At 35.3% G+C, this 18,051-nt stretch overlaps 2 protein-coding genes across 5 annotated transcripts; one reads left to right on the top strand and one right to left on the bottom strand.

The window, feature by feature from the left end:
* The first annotated feature begins 1,956 nt into the window (after window positions 1-1,956).
* On the top strand, window positions 1,957-9,365 carry LOC127788199 (uncharacterized). 4 transcript variants are annotated; one of them, XM_052316323.1, is made up of 4 exons: window positions 2,009-2,124; window positions 7,301-7,369; window positions 8,737-8,922; window positions 9,085-9,365. In XM_052316323.1, the coding sequence occupies exons 3-4, from the start codon at window positions 8,752-8,754 to the stop codon at window positions 9,154-9,156; spliced, it is 243 nt and encodes an 80-aa protein (XP_052172283.1). In that variant the 5' UTR covers window positions 2,009-2,124; window positions 7,301-7,369; window positions 8,737-8,751; the 3' UTR covers window positions 9,157-9,365. The 4 variants fall into 4 exon arrangements, with proteins under 4 accessions (XP_052172271.1, XP_052172276.1, XP_052172288.1 ...); XM_052316311.1 differs by lacking the exon at window positions 7,301-7,369 and having other exon boundaries at window positions 1,957-2,124; XM_052316316.1 differs by lacking the exon at window positions 7,301-7,369 and having other exon boundaries at window positions 1,962-2,124; window positions 8,694-8,922.
* Window positions 9,366-13,993: 4,628 nt separating this feature from the next.
* LOC127788186 (heat shock cognate 70 kDa protein 2-like) lies at window positions 13,994-17,597 on the bottom strand. Its single transcript, XM_052316299.1, has 2 exons — window positions 17,303-17,597; window positions 13,994-15,889 (listed from the first exon to the last, which is right to left on the bottom strand). The coding sequence occupies exons 1-2, from the start codon at window positions 17,514-17,516 to the stop codon at window positions 14,157-14,159; spliced, it is 1,947 nt and encodes a 648-aa protein (XP_052172259.1). The 5' UTR covers window positions 17,517-17,597; the 3' UTR covers window positions 13,994-14,156.
* Between the last annotated feature and the right edge of the window lie 454 nt (window positions 17,598-18,051).

Raw genomic sequence — 18,051 nt, 5'->3', positions numbered from 1 at the left:
AGAAACCTGATGTTTTTACAGTAACCAAAGCATTTCTTTCGTCTTTTATGTATAAAATTTGTGTTTCAATCAGCAAGCTTTATTGCTAATGCCTTTAATTTGGCGGTTGGCACGCGATGCTTCGTGCCTCCACAACGAACGAAGTTGGTTGGTATGCACAACCCGATGAAGGCTTGACATCATATCATCAATCATGTATTTGTTTATGTTTCCCACTAAACACGGCATGATGTACAGTAGTACTTGATTGCGTCTCCTATCTCCAAGTAATGTTTGCGATGTTTTTTTCTTCAAACAAAAGAATAAATACCTTATGTTCTTTCTCAATTTTTGTGGGCCGTTCACACTATTATTATAAATAACTCTCAATAAAATAAATTATAAGTAATAGAATTCATCATTAGGTTATTTATCGTTTGTACCTTTGGTTATATATACATATGTTTTTTTTTTTCAACTAAAAATATTATATTTTCTTGTTAACTTCTACTCTTTTTTTTTTTTTTTTACTTATTTAGTTAATTTAGAAGAACTTATAGGCTACTCAACTTATAAATTCTTCTTAAAAAAATTATAATGAACTAAGTAAAAAAATCAAAATACCCTCTTAAAAATCTGAAGTGTAAAATGAAAGTCTTATATAATTTAAGCTAAAGCAAACACGCCGTCAATTGGGCTGCACTAATGAGTAAATCCGAATGGACGTCTTGAATGCCTTGTGGGGATCACCAAAAGGCAAAGGCGAAGGCAAAGGCAAAGGACAATGCAATGCCCTCCTCAAAAAAAGAAAGAAAAGCGGAGGCAGCTAAGCTTTGTTAATTGGAGTTTAGCCGAATGATTAGAGTTGGAGAAGCTTTGTTAGGATTGAGTCTTAAGAGAAGCACATGCATTCATGTGAAGGTAGAGAAGACTGGGAGCGGGTCCACTGCTGCCGCTGGATGTTTGGCAAATTCAATTAGGATTGGGACAGCATTTTGTCTCCATTCTCTCACAGTTTGTAATCTTCCCTTCTTCTTCGCTTTTAAATTTTGAATTTATGACTTTGCAGAGTCCGATCAAAACCCACCTTATTTTTTCTTTTGGGGCTTCGACAAACTCCCAAATTTGGAATCTTTTTTCCCGCGAAACAAACAAGCCGCATGGGCCAATGGTTATTTGGTCGGAGCGGAGTGATTTGATTAATTAAGATTATTTAAAACAATGTTTTTGATGGCAAAAAAAAAATTAAATGCAAAATATTATTCTGATATTTAATTATGTCACTTTTAATGAAATTTATGTTATATATTTACATTAATATAAAACAAAAAAAAAAAACTATATTACAAGTGAATGCCCAAATAAATTTGTAGATTTTAGTGGGAATGGACGATACTTTAGCACTCAGCATAAATTAGTGCGGATTTGCCGGCGAAAAACAAAAGAGATGAACTGGCCAGCTGTTCTGTTGAATATCACTAAAGTGAGTGGGTTTTGGAAGTAGAAATATCAAAACTTTTCCTCTATATTTTGCTTAACGGATGTGAAAATATTGGCTTTTAATTGTGATCTCACTTTTATCCTACCCATTAAAGTGATATTATTTGTTCGAATTATGAACAATATAATGATTACAAAAATACTTTCTATTTTAAATTATAAACTTATCATTATCATATTTTCACAATCTATTTAAGTTGTAATCACAATTATATTCAATATTTTAGTTTAAAGTGAACGGTTGGTGGTTTAGTTTTTCTGGCCTCTGTTATTTATTTAGGGCCGTGAATGGTGCTCGATTCGACTGGGCTCAAAAGACTTGGTCCGATCCCCATTTGGCCCAAACCCTTATCCAAATTCTACACCCCCCCCCCCCCCCCCCCCCTCTCTCTCTGGTATATTTGTTCTGTTTCACGGATTCAGTTTGTTTTCGGATCTTCTTGAATCTTACCCGTAAAATTGGGCTCTTCCCAACTCACACGCGAAAGTTTAGGCCCAAGTCGTAGGCCCGTTTCAAGACAAACGAACTGCTGGTTGATGTAACAATGTCACCGACTGAGAATCGGAGTCTGGAGTATCGGCGCTGAACGGACAGCAAGCAGGCTTGCCCTAGATCGATTCCTTTCCAGCAAGCTCGCCTATTCGGTAATCCTTATGTTTCAGTGTTCATATTTATCTATCGTTCGTAGGAGTATGCATACATCTCAACGACGTGTTGCGTCAAAAACCCTGTCAATCTTCGTATTGTGGGAAGTCTATGCTTTGAAGTGATATGCAGCTTGGAGCACTTAATTCTTAGAATTGTTTGTTCTAAATGCCTGAATTTCGTTACTGCTGCTTGTATGGATTTGTATTTGTTTCTTAATTGGCCTGATTTGTTTGTAAATTAGTGATGCTCTTATGCATATTGAATAACGAGTGCCATGTGTTTGATTTATTGCCCAAGCAGACAGTCATCATCAGTTGAACTAGCAATACGGAAATATATACACTCAATGGTTCAACATATGTGTCTATGGCCTTCTGGGGGGTGGCATGTTGAGAATACTCTTCCCAGGTGTAGGGCATGTGGCCACTCGATCTTTTATTTCTTTTCGTTTATTGATGAATTAGAATTTATGTATTAGGGGCGTTCAAAAAAACTGATAAACCACGAAAACCGACCTAACTGAACTGCACCGCGTGGTTTTTTGGGGGGCCTTCGGCACGGTTTGAGAAATCCTTAAACCGTGCAATTTGAAGATTTCTTGGCTAGGTTCAAAACCGAACCGCCCACAAAGTATTCTAATAATATAAAAAATAAAAAAATAAATTATAAAACATTAAAACAAACCCAAAAACCCTAATCCTTCATTTCTCACACCCACACCCAGCCCCCAAGCATCAATATCGTCATTATCATCAATGTCGATATCATCAATAAGAAAACCTTTAGGCTTGTTATCCAGGAACTTATCAGAAATACCGTAATGAAAGGAACATAGGAGTTTGTCGCTAGGTATTTGACCAAATAGGATCATCCAGTTCCTATAGAACCTATCACCAAAATACCCCTCTCTACCCACCCACACCTGATGGTCCTCTCTACCTAGCCCCCGTCGGCCGCCGCACTCTCGAGACCAACGACATTGTCTCAGAGTTGGAGGAGTCCAAGTGCTATCGGTGTCGGAGGAGATCCCCTTTCGGCCTTTCTCATTTCCCTCCCCCTCTGCGCTATTGTCTCTCATCGACGCTTCACCGGAGACGCCTTCCACAGTGGCGGGAAACTCGAGAGGTTGGAGGTTACTTCTTGACCATTTTGGTTCCCTGAAACTTTCTTTGTTTCTTTGGTTCATGCTTTGGATTTGATAAGGTGGCTTTCTCTGGTTCATGTATTCCTATGAATAAATTACAAGTGTATGAGGTTAGGTAACTTCACGTTCATGGGCTAAATGGATGAAACAACTTTATGAAACCGCGGAAACAGTACCGTGTACATGGGTGGATTAATATTAGGCATGTTTTGGGCAAATCGTGGAAACTGCACTGTCGGTACGGTTTCCACGGACTGAACCAGACCATGCAGTTTACTTTGACAGAAAAACCGTACATGCAGTTTGACGTATTGAAAATGCCAAAAACCGGCTAAATTGCACCGTACACACTCCTATTAGGCATTGTAACTCGAACCTCCTGAAAGAATCAGACCACATGCCACTTGTATGGAAGGGCTTAAAACTGATTCCTGCACTTACTGGAAGTCAATTATTGAATTCAATTTCATTTATGATTTCAGCATGCTGATTCTGTTGTGTACAAGTTGCATTACCAACATATTTTTGTAAACTTTGTATCCCATTGTTTATACTTTATATCCTTGTATTTGGATAAAATTTGGGTTTGCACAAGGCTTTTTGTCTATTGTTGGAGCTGGAAAATAGATCTTTGCATTTCAGTGACAAAAGATTTTGTTTTGCATAGTGTTGAAGTAGGCTATTAAATTAGGAGTGAGCATTATTTGGTTAATACCAAATTTCTAAACAAATTTATTAATTTTGGTTAATTTGGTCCGGTTTGGTTTTATTTGGTATACAAAAATTTCATTAATATTTTGACCAATTTGACCGAAATATATGCTTGTTTTACAAAAATTCCCCTTAGCTTTTTGTTATTTACAGGATTTCTATCAATACAAAAATCTGCCGTTTATCAGTTAGGTTAGGGTTCTCTTCTTTCCAGTTTGAAATCTCTTGCAGGGCTTCTGCACCACTTCAAGTCAGGCTGTGGCACTGTTACAGAGTGAAGCAAACCCCCCTTTCAGTTTCAGTTGCACCCTTTCAACACCACCACAATATAGCACCACCAGCTTGAAGCTCCTTTCAACAAACCCCATTCCAACATCACCGCCCAAACCAATTGATATAAATCAAAGTACATCTTTCTGCATGTTATTTTTTATTTATTTTACCAAGCTGAGAATCATTTCTCAATTATTGAAGAGCTCCGAATAACAATAATTCAAAATGCATCTTTTTGCCTTGCCTTTTTCTATTTATTGCATGAACTAAGCATCACTTGTAAATTACTTCAAGGTCTGAAAGATAAACCTTGCTACCCTCTCATCACATAATGTTCAGCAAAAGTTATAATCTAGCAAACATCTAATTTGAAAATTAATTGTTTCTGCCTTCCCTCTTTGTGATATTTTTATTTTTTAAATCAAAGTTCATTACCAATACAGGAAACAGATTGAAAATTTCAAACTTCACATTTATTTTTCTAACTATAATTAGCCAAGTATCTTTTTTCCTGTTTCCCTTTTCATAGGCGTGGAAGCATCTTTTAAGGGTCTACACACACAATTTCAGGTCAAAGACATTAAGACCAACTGCCCTTGCTATTAAGCGTGCTTATATTTACACAATTTCAGGTTAAAGATTCACAGGCTCCATGAATTAATTTGCATTTTTCATTTTTTTTTGTTTGGTTGATTCGCGCCAAATGATTGATTGCTTCATGCTGGGGGGGGGGGGGGGGGTTGATTGTCTTTTTTATTTATACTAACTTGAGGATTTTATTTGTACCAACTTCGGGATTTTTCTGTTTGTGTTTTTCTGAGCGTGAATAGTAAATAGATACGGAATACATGATTTCTTTTTTTTTTTTCCTTCTTTTTTTTTTTTGGGGGGGGGGGGGGGGGGTTGTTAAATTCAGTGTTTTGAAACACCTACTATTTTGAATAATTCTGTTATTTTGGTAAATTTCAGTTAATATGGTTAAATCTGTTTTTCTAATTTCAGTTCCATTCTGTTTCACAATATAATAATTTGATTAATTTTTTTTGGTCACTAAAATCCTCCATCACCGACTGTATTATCTGAGTTCTCACCCTTATAAAATGCTAGTGGCTTGTAACTCTGACTTGGTGGTTAGCTGTGGTGGTCCAAATGTGGTTGCTGAACCAATTCCATCCACATGCATGTGAAATATATGCTAAAGAATAATATCTTTTAGTTAGTTAGGTTGGACTAGAGCCTCAAAAGGGTGGCTTATTAATTTTTAGTGCAGAAATGCTATTAGGAGATTAGTTTTCACTTTTCTCCTATGTTAGATTTGGTAATACCTCAATTTGGTCCTAAATTGTAACAATCCTTTGTGATGGACTGTGATTGAATATCTCCTTTTGGGGAAATAATAGTGAATTCTTGATAGCCTTATTGTACTTACATTTTGTAGCATTTACATGCTTGCCATTATTTTTTAGCAGAAATAGAATTATTAATCATTCCCTAATTTTCAAATGTTCACTAGGTCTCTGTTTTGGCAATTTTTGCTCTTAGTTTTTTGCTTTAGCCAATTTAATTCATTACTGGGTGAGTTTAGAGAACTGCATTAGGATCCTCTCTTACAAAACAGGTCTTGGTACTGCCCCCCCCCCCAAACACACACACTGTCATGAACCTAGGGCTTAACCTAGGATCAGTTTGGGAATTGGAAGAAACTGATTCAGCTAAGGCCAATAATAGAAGGGAATTAGGGGGGAATTTGAAAGAATGAGGGAGAGCTTAGAAAAAGCGCTAGGGGGATTAGAAGAACAGAAGAGAAGGAGATGAAGATCAAGAAAAGGGAGAGAATTCGGAAGAGGAGAAAACAGATTCAGTTCTTTAATTTCTGGATAAAGAAACAAACCCCTTACAGCAACCTTATATAGGCATATTTGCCTTCTAACAGCCTAGCACATGCTCTTATGTGCTTCTAACCACTTGCTAAAATATCCCTAACAAACTATTATACCCTATTACAATAATACCCCTTTATTACTCATAGGGTCATCACACACACACACACACACAAAGAAAAAAGAAAAGAAAGGGAAAGTTCAACCATGAAGGATAGATCATGGAGATATCCTCAATCCTTTAGAGGAGGAAGAGCCCATGTAGGTCCTTAATTGTTCCTCAAAAGGCTGTAGCACGAAGTCATGCTTGATGATGATTGCTGAGCGGAGGTAATGGAGCATATCAGCCTTGCTAGAGCAACATGTGTACCCATGAAGGATATTTAGATAATGGTATCAGATCGATCAATTCCAAGATTGGTCATTACTTAGCTGCCAAATGAACAGAGCTAAAAGTTAGAGCCTGTTTGAATTTGTGTTAGTTTCCAAATTTTTTTGTTCATTTCCAGAATTTTCAAAATGAAAACTGAAACTATGTTTGATTTTGTGTTTGGTGTTAAAAAAAAAATGAAAATTTTATATATGTTCAATTTTTGTGTTGATTACATTCCATTTCTTCTTCTTCTTCTCACTCTATATGTGCGCGCGCGCGCGTGCGCGTTATATCATAATATTATATATTATAGTATATTATATTACTGTAATTAAATATAAAATAATATATTATATTAAAATAGAACAACTATTAATTATTAGTAATGTTATATTAACAATATAATTATATTAAAAAATTGGACACAAACACAAAAATCAAATGACTGGTTCAGTTTCCATTTTTTCCAATTGAAATTGACCCAAGAAAACCAACAATGATAAAGAACACCAAAAAACTGACAGAATTTTCATATAGTGGCTTCATGAAAAAAAAAATTGAGTTTTTAACTTGCAGGCTCATTTATTATGTTCTAGGATGATCAAATGGGAATCTGATGCAGGCCTTATTTCATTATCTTACTAATCTTTAACCAGAATAGTTCTTACCTAGAACTGTTTCTTCAAGGGTTGGATTGATACTAAATCTCCTGTTTAATGGGAAAAGTTTTTGCCTGCCTAATTGTAATAATAATTGTAGAGATCTTAAAGGTTTTCTTCTTTTTTCCCTAGGCTGCATTTCATCCAAACTGCTGTTGGTGATTTCTTCAGTTAGCTACCATCATTCTCCATATTTTTATAGTAAGATTATATATTAATGCAGAATGCGCATGCTCCTTTTCTTTTTTCACTTTCTTATGTAATTACATACCCTCTTCCCTTTTGCATCAACTAACTTTATCTGTACAATGCACACTTTTGGATGAGACGTTCAAGTTTTGTATGCTCCAATTTCTTAGTATTGGAGGAACTTGTTATGTAGATGGAGGTATTCTCTTTGGGCAAGTGAGTTGATCATTGTTTAATTATCAATAACACATCATGTCTTAATCCCACTATGTGAAGTTGGCTATATGAATTCTAGCTTTCTATTCATGTCTATATATGATTATATCTTTTATACGATCCTTTTAACTCATACCATACCTAAGAGTTCTTTTACTAAGTTTTTCTTGGTATTCCTCTGCCTATTTTGCTGAAGACTTCTATTCCATCTGCACAGATGTCTTCATCAATTTTCTTCTTACATGATCAAATGACTTTAATTGTGTTTCACAGACATTATTTTCATTGAGAGCCACCCCGACTTTATTACAAAATACAAATAACCTTTATATATATATATATATATATATATTATCAAATGTTCATTCTGTTTCTTGAAAACGGTATTAACTACAATGAGATCATGTACCATGTTAAAATACAAAATAACCTATTCTCTCGTTATTTCTTCCTTCACCTCTATGCACATCTTTATGCTTATTTGCTTCTCTACCTATATGACCATTTAAATCACCTCCTATTAAATGATCTTCTCACGGTAAGCCCATCTTCTCACCTCTTTACATCCATTACCTCATCCTTTAAACCTTATCCATAATAAGCCATACTTTCCAATGTTCTAAAGTTACATATGCCAACTTACCAAATATTTTAGTCTTCTCACCAACACCTATCTCATCTCTTTGAGGCAAATAATATTTATTCTTTCCTAATGATCACATCTAACAACTTTCACCCAGGCAGAGTTTATTGTTAATTATCATACGGAAAAAATAGTTGACCATCATTTGACATTGTGGTGTGAAAGTTTGTATTGTTCAATTGACATAAGGTATTGGTGGGATGGATCTAGGGGAATTACATGACAGGAGAATTTCCTTTACTTTCCCCTTTTTGATAAAATTTTAATCTTTAGTTAACTTGGCGAGGCTTGAATTTGATTCCCTCCAATGGTGAATCAAATGTCTAGCTGCTACATCTTCGCGTGTGAGATAAATTTCCATCTATATTCTTTTAACATTATATTATTTTCTTTAGATGTAATTTTGTTGTATTGTGACAATATCTTTCCTTCACATCTTAATGTGTTATCTTGCATCCATTGTATTTTTTTCCCAAGAATTCAAAGTCTCCAACAGATGTCTGCCTTGATATTTAATCAGTGAACCAGGGGGGAGATGGGCCGGAAAGCTGGGCGGCTACATATAAGCCCAAAGAAATTTGGGTCTCTTCAGAAACCTTGCATGAAGGAGATGATAACTTTTCTTAATTGTTTGGCTCTTAACCACAACAGTGATGAGAAATGCGTTAGGCAAAAAGATCTCTTGAATACATGCATGGATGCTCAGGCAACTTCTTAACTCAATTCTTAACCTTCTACTTATCATGCTTTGCTTTTCTCCCTCTTTAACAAGAAAGCCAAAAAATCTAGTACGGAATAATTGATAACCTTTGGTTGACCTCTTAGACGATCTTGTTAAATCTCAGCTTTGCTGTTGATTTTGTTGCAGACTAGCAAAAGCAGGAAGCCCTGGGGAAGCATAAATTATCATCTGCAGCGGCTCAGCAGGGGAAGGAAGTAGGAGAATCCAACCTAGTGTTTGATTTGACTGACTCCGTAAACCCACAATTTGTTCTTAAGTGGTAGTAAGTAATAACGCCAGTTGGTGGTTATGTTTTTGAACAAAAGTTACTGATTTTGGTCCATCAAGAACCACCAGAAATTACTAGATAATTGTCAGAAACATTTTTCGAGCATGCATCCAGGGATTATTGTACTTTTAGAGATGAAGGCCTGTTTGGCTAAGGTTTTTTTTTTTTTTTTTTAAAGGAGCTTTTAAGTTATTTAAAGTTTTTAAGTTAAGTAGTATTTAAACTGATAACGTGTTTAGATAAATGTGTTTTTAAATTATTAATTAATAATTATGTGTTTGATTTGTAAAAATTGATAAATTGTTAAAATTTGTCAAAAATATTAAGATGGACATGTTAAATAATATAAATAAAATTTATTAAAATATTAATTTTTAATAAAAAAATTATAAATTGATGTCTGATACATAGTTATTAAAGGTTTGCTTAGGTGCCTTCGACACCTCAATTGAGTCAAGGTGAGGTGTTTTCCAGGAGGTGCGTGCCTTGCACGGCAAGTTGCTTTGGCGTGAGACACGCTTCATGAAACTTGTTGTCAAGTAGCTAGCTGCCCATTGAAACTAACTGTCATTCTCAATTTCAACCTCTTTTATTTTAAGTTCTAGCTTGCTTTTGTGAATTTTTTATTTGTTTTATTTGATTAGAATTAAAATTAAACAAACTCGATTACAATCGAATTTAATTTTGGCTTCGACCGTATTGCGCGGGGGGGGGGGGGCATCAACGCCCCTCTCTCCCAGCACCCCTCCACGAGAGTAGTGGTGGGCTTTGGCCCAAGTCCTTCACTATCACCACAGCTTCCTTGAAAAATTCACATTTAAGTTTTGTCTCAAATTATCTTGGTTAGGTCAAATAACAGGCTTTATTCTGAAAATTAAGACATATTTTAACCTCTTTATTGATTGTAGATTTGTAATGTTTATTGATTGTGAATTTGTAGTGTTTTTGTGTTTGTTTAGAACTTTGCATAATGATTGATATTTGTTTGAGTTTGAGACTTTAAGTTTAAATTTTGATGATGTTTCTAGTTTAGAATTTGCATGATGAATGAATCAATTTTGATGATGTTAGTTTAGAATTTGAAGATGATGAATAATGAATGATATGCATGTATTATTATTGATAATTTAATAGTTATTTATGATTTTACAAGATTTTGATTTTTCTTAAAAAATGCGTCTCGCTTCGTAAAGATACGCCTTGCACCTCAAGTTCCAGAACCATTTGCGCCTTGGTGGGCCTATCGTCTTTCAAAATTATGGTCTTATAAAATACTTACAATTATAAATTATATATAATTATTAAAAAATATATGAATATAATATTTTGTTTAAATTTAATTTATAAAGTAATTTAATATATAAGTTGGAAGTATTATATAAAATTTTATAATTTTTATATTTTATCAATACATATCAAGTATAAAAAGTAAATAAATATTAATACTTAAATATATATTTGTTTTATTTATAAATGTTGGTTCCTTAAGGTATGGCCACTAAGAGGGGAGATGAATTGAGTATTTAAATTTTTTTTTTAATAAATATTATTGATTAATTATTTTCTCTAAAAATATATATAATTTTTTTTAATTAAATTCTTATTATTTTCTCTAAGAATATGTAAGTTTGAGATTAATAAATTACAAGTCATAAGTATAGCAAGAATAAATAAATGAGGCATAAAACAATTTATTGTGGTTCGGTGTCTCCACATATATCTACTTCACTCTCTCAATGTCTCAACCACCCTTAGGGTTTCACTAAATTCACCAAGATTTTTACACTATTTCATCTTGAAAACTAGATACACTCCTAGATTACAATGGGTTCTAGGAATACCACCAACAACAAGGTTTTCTCCATAGTTTACCTTGGAAACTAAATTCACCTAGATTTTAACAGTTCTAGAAAACTTACACAATCTACAATAGTAATTTAAATGTTACAAATAATTTGTTCACATTTGGACACAAATAAATAATTAAGAACAAATTATACAAGGTAATAATATTTAAATAAATAAATAAACGGTAACCTTAGTTTGAACGAAGAAGATCGGATTCGACTTTACGATATATTTTTCTCCTCTTACCTTGTGACTCTTCGGTAGATGAACAATGAATCTTTGAGAGACTTGAAATGTTTGAAAATTAGCTTAAAAGCTTTTGAGAGATTTGAATGTGCAATATGTGTAATGAATACTCAAAAAATGAGTTTGAGAAGTATTTATAAATATTTTAGCTACTAAAAAAATGGTTAATATGAGATTTGAAATTCAAAAAATGATTAGATTTTTTCAAATAATAAGAAAACATGTCTCACTTTTAATTCAAAATAGATTTACTTTTTGTATGAGAAATCAAGATTTGAAAATTCAAATATAAGTTTTTGAAACATAAATGATTAAAACAATAAAATATGTCTAAAAACAATCTTCTTTAATTTAAAATAAATTTAGTTTTGCATGAGTAAAAGAAAATATGTTTAAAACTAATTCTCTTTAATTCAAAATAAATTTATTTTTTTATGAGAAAGAAAAAACATGTCTAAAAATAATTTTCTTTTAATTTAAAATAAATATACTTTTTGCATAAGTAATAAAAATATTTATCAATAAATAAAAATTCAAGTATAAAATTTTGAGACATAAATGATCAAAATAATGAAACATATTTAAAGACAATCCACCTTTAATTTAAAATAAATTTACTCTTTGTACCCACTTTTAATTCAAAATAAATTTATTTTTTTATATGAGAAATAAATACATTTATATCATAAAAATATTTTTGTTAATTATCAAAACTTAATTAATATGAGCAAGTTGACTCAACAATAAATTTAATATATATTATAAAATTACAAGATTAGATTAGATAATAATTGATAATCAAATAAATTTGTTAATTATGAAATTTAAAATTAGATAACACTATTTAAATTAAAATTCAAGTATTCCATATATATACAAAAAAGGGTTAGTAGAAGCAAGAGATGGTAATGGTGCGATCAAGGAGGAGACTCACAAGGTGATGGTTGATCTAGAGAATGAGGCAACGGGAAATGCGACGACGCTAGGTGGCTTGTGACGATGGATCTGGAAGTAGAGGTAGCGATGGTGCAATCAAGGAGGATACCCGCCAACAAGAGGTGGTTTGCGACGGTTGAGTTGGGCAACAGTGGTAATGGAGAAGGGACAACGACGGTAACGATAGTTATGACAAATGCAAAAGGAAAATGGGAGAAGAAAAAGCAATGAAAGAGAAGAGGTAATGTTATAATAGCAATGATAAGAGGTGTAAATATTGAAAATATTGGAAGGTAAAATAGTAAATAACTTAGTAAAGGCAATAGGCTGGTGATAACGTTTTTGTGAAAGTTAGAAGGTAAAAACTTTAGTTAAACACTGTTGTATTAAAGTTTAAGGTAGATAGCTTTTAAACTATTTAGAGGCTGTTTGGCCTATCATTTTTAATTGTAGCTTTTAAGTTAAATAACGGTTAGCATAAAAGTCGTGTAATGTTTAAGTTGATAACATGTTTGGATAAATGTACTTTTAAGCTGTCAATTAATAGTTATGTGTTTGGTTTGTAAAAGCTGATAAGTTGTCAAAACTAACAAAAAGACTAAAATAGACATAATGTTAAATAATTCAAATAAAATTTATAAAAATACTATTTTTTATAAAAAAATTATAAATTAATTTCTAAATATTAGATAAATTATACATACTTATTAAAAAAATATTAATATAATATAAATACATCTTCTATTATTTTTTAAATATTATTATTAATATATATACAATATATATATACTTACAGCTCTAATATATATATATTGTATATATTCTGCTACGGACGCCATCGACGATGGAGGAGGAGGCCGTGATCGAGGCTGGAGGCGACACCTGATGGTGACGGCGGTAATGGAGGAAGGTCGATGGTGCTCAGCGACGACTGCGACAAATCTGGAACCTAGTTGTAGCGATGGCGCGACCTGGTGTTGCAACAATGGTGCGACCCAGCTGGACTACACGACCATGTCGACGGCGGTATGGAGGAGGGGCAACGGCTGCGGCGTCGGTAATGGTAGAGCAAAACTTGGGAAAAGATGATGGAACCTGGTTGAGATTTGGGAGAAGATGAGGGCATTTTGGTATTTTAATTGGTCAACCAAGCAGCGTTTTTGGGCAAAGCTAGGGGTACCAGCTTTTGAAAAACACTGGTATAATAGCTTTTACGCAGGACAACTTTTACGCTAAAATTTTTTGCCAAACACTTTACCTTCAAAAGTTGTATAGCTTATCCGCGATCAAACCGGTAAGCCAAATAGCCTCTTAGTGTGGTCAAACACTTAAAAAGAAAAAACATTGAATAGCTTATACATAACCAACTTATAAACAGTCAAATGGCTTAGCCAAACAGGTCCTAAAGCTTTTGACTTCTGAGCTTTTAAGCTCCTTTTTTTTCCTCTTCTGACCCAGAATATTGACTGAATTGATGTACGGGACGTTATGTTGATCTAGCAACGGCGGTCATGCTGTTGATAAGATATATATATATATATCTGCATCACGATCTTTCCTGGTTCAACAATTTTCTTATGTATGAGCTTCATCGAGTACCATTTCCCGGAGACCACCGAGAAATATTTCCGCTGTGAATTTCGGGAGGGGTCATTATTCCGAACCACCAAAATCCAATTGGTTAAAATGCTTTTCCAAGTACCATAAGACCAAACAAACAGAGTAACAATGCATAACTAGAAATAAAGCTTAACCGACCTTGAAAAATCAAAATTGATGGCTCCAGATCATAGATGCCATCAAATCCAAGTTCAAAGTTTTCCCCCAATCGGGCAATGCAAAAATACAAAGTACCACCCAGCTAGTAAATAATATAGTTTGAGCACGGAGAGAACACTGCCTAGTCAACTTCCTCAATCTTGGGGCCAGCACCACTTCCACCAGCGGGAGGAGCATCATCATCCACGGGCCCTCCCGCGTCACCACCTGCACCTTGGTACATCTTTGCAATGATAGGGTTGCAGATGCTCTCGAGCTCCTTCATCTTATCCTCGAACTCGTCAGCTTCGGCAAGTTGGTTGCTGTCAAGCCATGAAATTGCCTCATCGATAGCATCTTCGATCTTTTTCTTGTCCGCTGGGCTAAGCTTGGCACTGATCTTCTCGTCCTTCACGGTGTTCCTCATGTTGTAGGCATAGTTCTCCAGTGCGTTCTTCGCCTCCACTTTCTTTTTGTGTTCCTCATCCTCGGACTTGTACTTCTCTGCCTCTTGCACCATCTTCTCTATTTCTTCCTTGGACAGCCTACCCTTGTCGTTGGTGATGGTGATTTTGTTCTTCTGGCCAGTGGTTTTGTCCTCGGCGGAGACATTCAAAATACCATTGGCATCGATATCGAAGCACACATTGATTTGAGGCACGCCTCTAGGGGCAGGAGGGATGCCGGAGAGCTCAAATTTACCCAACAGGTTATTGTCCCTTGTTCTTGCCCTCTCACCCTCGAAGACCTGAATCAGAACTCCAGGCTGGTTGTCAGAGTAGGTTGAGAATACTTGCTCTTTCTTGGTTGGAATGGTGGTGTTTCTTGGGATCAAAACAGTCATCACTCCTCCAGCAGTCTCCAGACCAAGGGACAGAGGGGTGACATCTAACAGAAGCAAATCCTGGACCTTCTCATTGCCTTCTCCACTCAAAATAGCAGCCTGAACAGCAGCACCATAAGCGACTGCCTCATCAGGGTTGATGCTCTTGCAAAGCTCCTTTCCATTAAAGAAATCCTGCAACAACTGCTGCACCTTTGGAATCCTGGTAGATCCACCAACAAGAACGACATCATGGATAGTGCTTTTATCCATCTTGGCATCCCTTAGACATTTCTCCACTGGCTCCATGCATTTCCTAAAAAGATCCATATTCAGCTCTTCAAATCTAGCACGAGTTATAGTGGAATAGAAGTCAACGCCCTCAAACAATGAGTCAATCTCAATGGTAGTCTGAGCAGTGGAGGAAAGAGTTCTCTTTGCCCTCTCACAAGAGGTCCTCAGTCTACGAAGTGCCCTGGGGTTGCCACTGATATCCTTCTTGTGTTTCCTCTTGAACTCCTGAACGAAATGATTCACCATTCTATTATCAAAATCCTCTCCACCAAGATGAGTATCACCAGCTGTGGCTTTCACCTCAAAGATACCTTCTTCAATAGTGAGCAGGGAAACATCAAAAGTACCACCACCAAGATCAAAGATGAGCACATTCTTCTCACCAACACTAGTTGCTTTCTTGTCAAGACCATATGCAATGGCAGCAGCAGTTGGCTCATTGATAATACGCATGACATTGAGCCCGGAAATAACACCAGCATCCTTGGTAGCCTGTCGCTGTGAGTCATTAAAATAAGCAGGGACAGTAACAACAGCGTTCTTCACAGTCGATCCAAGGTATGCCTCAGCAATCTCCTTCATCTTTGTGAGAACCATAGAGGATATCTCTTCTGCAGCAAACTGCTTCTCTTCCCCCTTGTAGTTGACAACTATCATGGGCTTGTCACCAGGACCAGGAACGACTTTAAATGGCCACAGTTTAATGTCACTCTGGACAGTGGTATCGCTGAATCTCCTCCCAATGAGACGTTTTGCATCTGAAAAAAAAATTACGTAAGCAGCAAACTTGAAAAAACACTACTACTTCTAAGGACAAAGATGGAAACCGTAATTAGGTAGGCATACAGCATATTTTGATAGCAAATAATCTTTTATTAAGAAATACGTAACATAAACATTACAAGGTAAGAGATAAAAATCATATCCAACCCAATAAACTTTCATAAAATCATAATTTCTATTGAGTCGAAATCAAACTGTGAGAAAAAGGCTATAAAATCCCAAAACAAAGTGATACCCAGAACTATTGTAATTATGGAGAAGTCCACGTGGAGTGTGGAATGAGTGGAGAAAGCCTTGGAGACAAATCCACATAGGCCTTACAATAGCAAAGTTTCCAAGTGCAACAGAAGCAATACAGAAGGCATAAAGTTTCATTCTTAATCCCATTACAGGAAGCAACAAAGACTATAAACATTAACCTTACTAAATATAATATAATTTAGTAATAAATTGTCTCTGCAAAAAATGAAAAACTAAAAAACCAGCAAAATCAAATTCCTCAAACAAACTAGTTCACTTTCCAAAGAAATGATAGACAACCTAATCTCATACATAGATTAACAAGGAGAAGTCAACCCACCCACGACAAGGATTACAGTGCATATTAATTAGGTTTTATCTAAATAATCTAAAGGATGGTGGTTTTTTAACCGAACGTGCATGCCAACCTTGTGTGCCGACATGGGTGAAACGCCTGTCAGAATTAGAAACAAACAATTTCACCTCCGTCATCTCATGTGCTCAGTACGAGCAATTGTCTCAAAAATCATTATCCTAATCTAAAATAGTAACCCAAAATTATTCAATTAGCCAACTTCCATCACATCACACCCAAAAGGCCAAGCCAGATACGAAACAAGAGCTTAGTCGGTACAATTTCACTAACGTTATGTTTGGCAGGAAAAGAAATGGGGAGTTCCTTTATTTCTGTTTAGATGTTTAAAAAGAGAAAAAGGAAACGATTCTCCTTATTTGAGAGTTTAAAAAAATAAAAATGAATAAAAGGGTTACAATATTAAATTTTTAATATAACTCCTATATTATATTTTATATTCCAATCCATGACAAAAAAAGCAACCAAATAAAAAAAATTAATTGAAAAAGACCCACTTCCCCGCTTAGCTCTTCAAACCTTTTCCTTTCCCCTCCATCACCTCAATCCAAACATAGCCTAAGTCATCCGTCAATTTGGATGATAGAAAAAACAAAACGACCAAGAGATAAAACAAAACTAGATCCAGAACCATTGCAGATCCGACAGAGAAAAAGAGTGCAAATATTCGACCACACAGTAACTGCATCCAGATTTTTATAGATCCATAATCATGCAAAGGGCTCATTCATATACATTTACTGGATTAGAGATCTAATGGAGAAGAGGATCTTACCAAAGACGGTGTTGGTGGGGTTCATAGCGACTTGGTTCTTGGCGGCGTCACCAATGAGACGCTCTGTGTCGGTGAACCCGACGTAGGACGGCGTCGTTCTGTTGCCCTGATCATTGGCTATGATCTCGACCCGATCGTGTTGCCATACTCCAACGCAGGAGTATGTCGTTCCTAGATCGATTCCGATAGCCGGACCTTCTCCTTTCCCAGCCATGTCTCCTTTGCTTGCTTAGCTTCGAAACAGCGCACAGGAGAGGGAAAGTGAAGGCGAGAAAGAGAGAGAGCCAAGATGTATAGAGGGAACACTTTATATAGAAAGAGGGAGAGCAATTAGGGTTAGGAGTAAACAAAATACAGCTGTTTGTAACTTTGCTACTTTCTAGAATGTTCCTTACTGCCGACCAGTCCGATGTTCTCTTTTTCCCATTGGTTCCATTCAATGGATTCAAGATTCCTTGGCCGTGCTGTATGACGACATCCGACGGCCTGGTCCACGAAAACCGAGGAAGCCCAGTCCACTCTGGTGTGATAAAGTTCGGTCTAGCCCAATTGATTGAAATTTTCGATTCAATTTGGTTAATTTTTTTAAGGAGAATCCGATTCTCTTATTTTGAGTTGATTTTTTTATTAGAACTAATCAAATTAATTGAATTTTTAGATTACGTTATTTTTATAATTATAAAACAACATTATTCTTTTATTGTGACACAATTTTTCAACTTATTCCGTCCTTTGTTCGATTTTTCAGC

Source organism: Diospyros lotus, chromosome 1 (genome assembly GCF_014633365.1).
Source record: "Diospyros lotus cultivar Yz01 chromosome 1, ASM1463336v1, whole genome shotgun sequence".
NCBI lineage: Eukaryota > Viridiplantae > Streptophyta > Magnoliopsida > Ericales > Ebenaceae > Diospyros > Diospyros lotus.
The sequence above is the reverse complement of the archived record's forward strand: the minus strand, read 5'-3'. Positions and strand labels throughout refer to the sequence as shown.

Excerpts from the sequence above, each read along its gene's own strand:
- LOC127788199 (XM_052316311.1), top strand. The coding sequence starts at position 8,752 with ATGGGCCGGAAAGCTGGGCGGCTACATATAAGCCCAAAGAAATTTGGG. Across the intron at positions 8,923-9,084 it reads ATACATGCATGGATGCTCAG|ACTAGCAAAAGCAGGAAGCC; the intron begins GCAACTTCTTAA and ends ATTTTGTTGCAG.
- LOC127788186 (XM_052316299.1), bottom strand. The coding sequence starts at position 17,516 with ATGGCTGGGAAAGGAGAAGGTCCGGCTATCGGAATCGATCTAGGAACG. Across the intron at positions 15,890-17,302 it reads CCCCACCAACACCGTCTTTG|ATGCAAAACGTCTCATTGGG; the intron begins GTAAGATCCTCT and ends TTTTTTTTTCAG.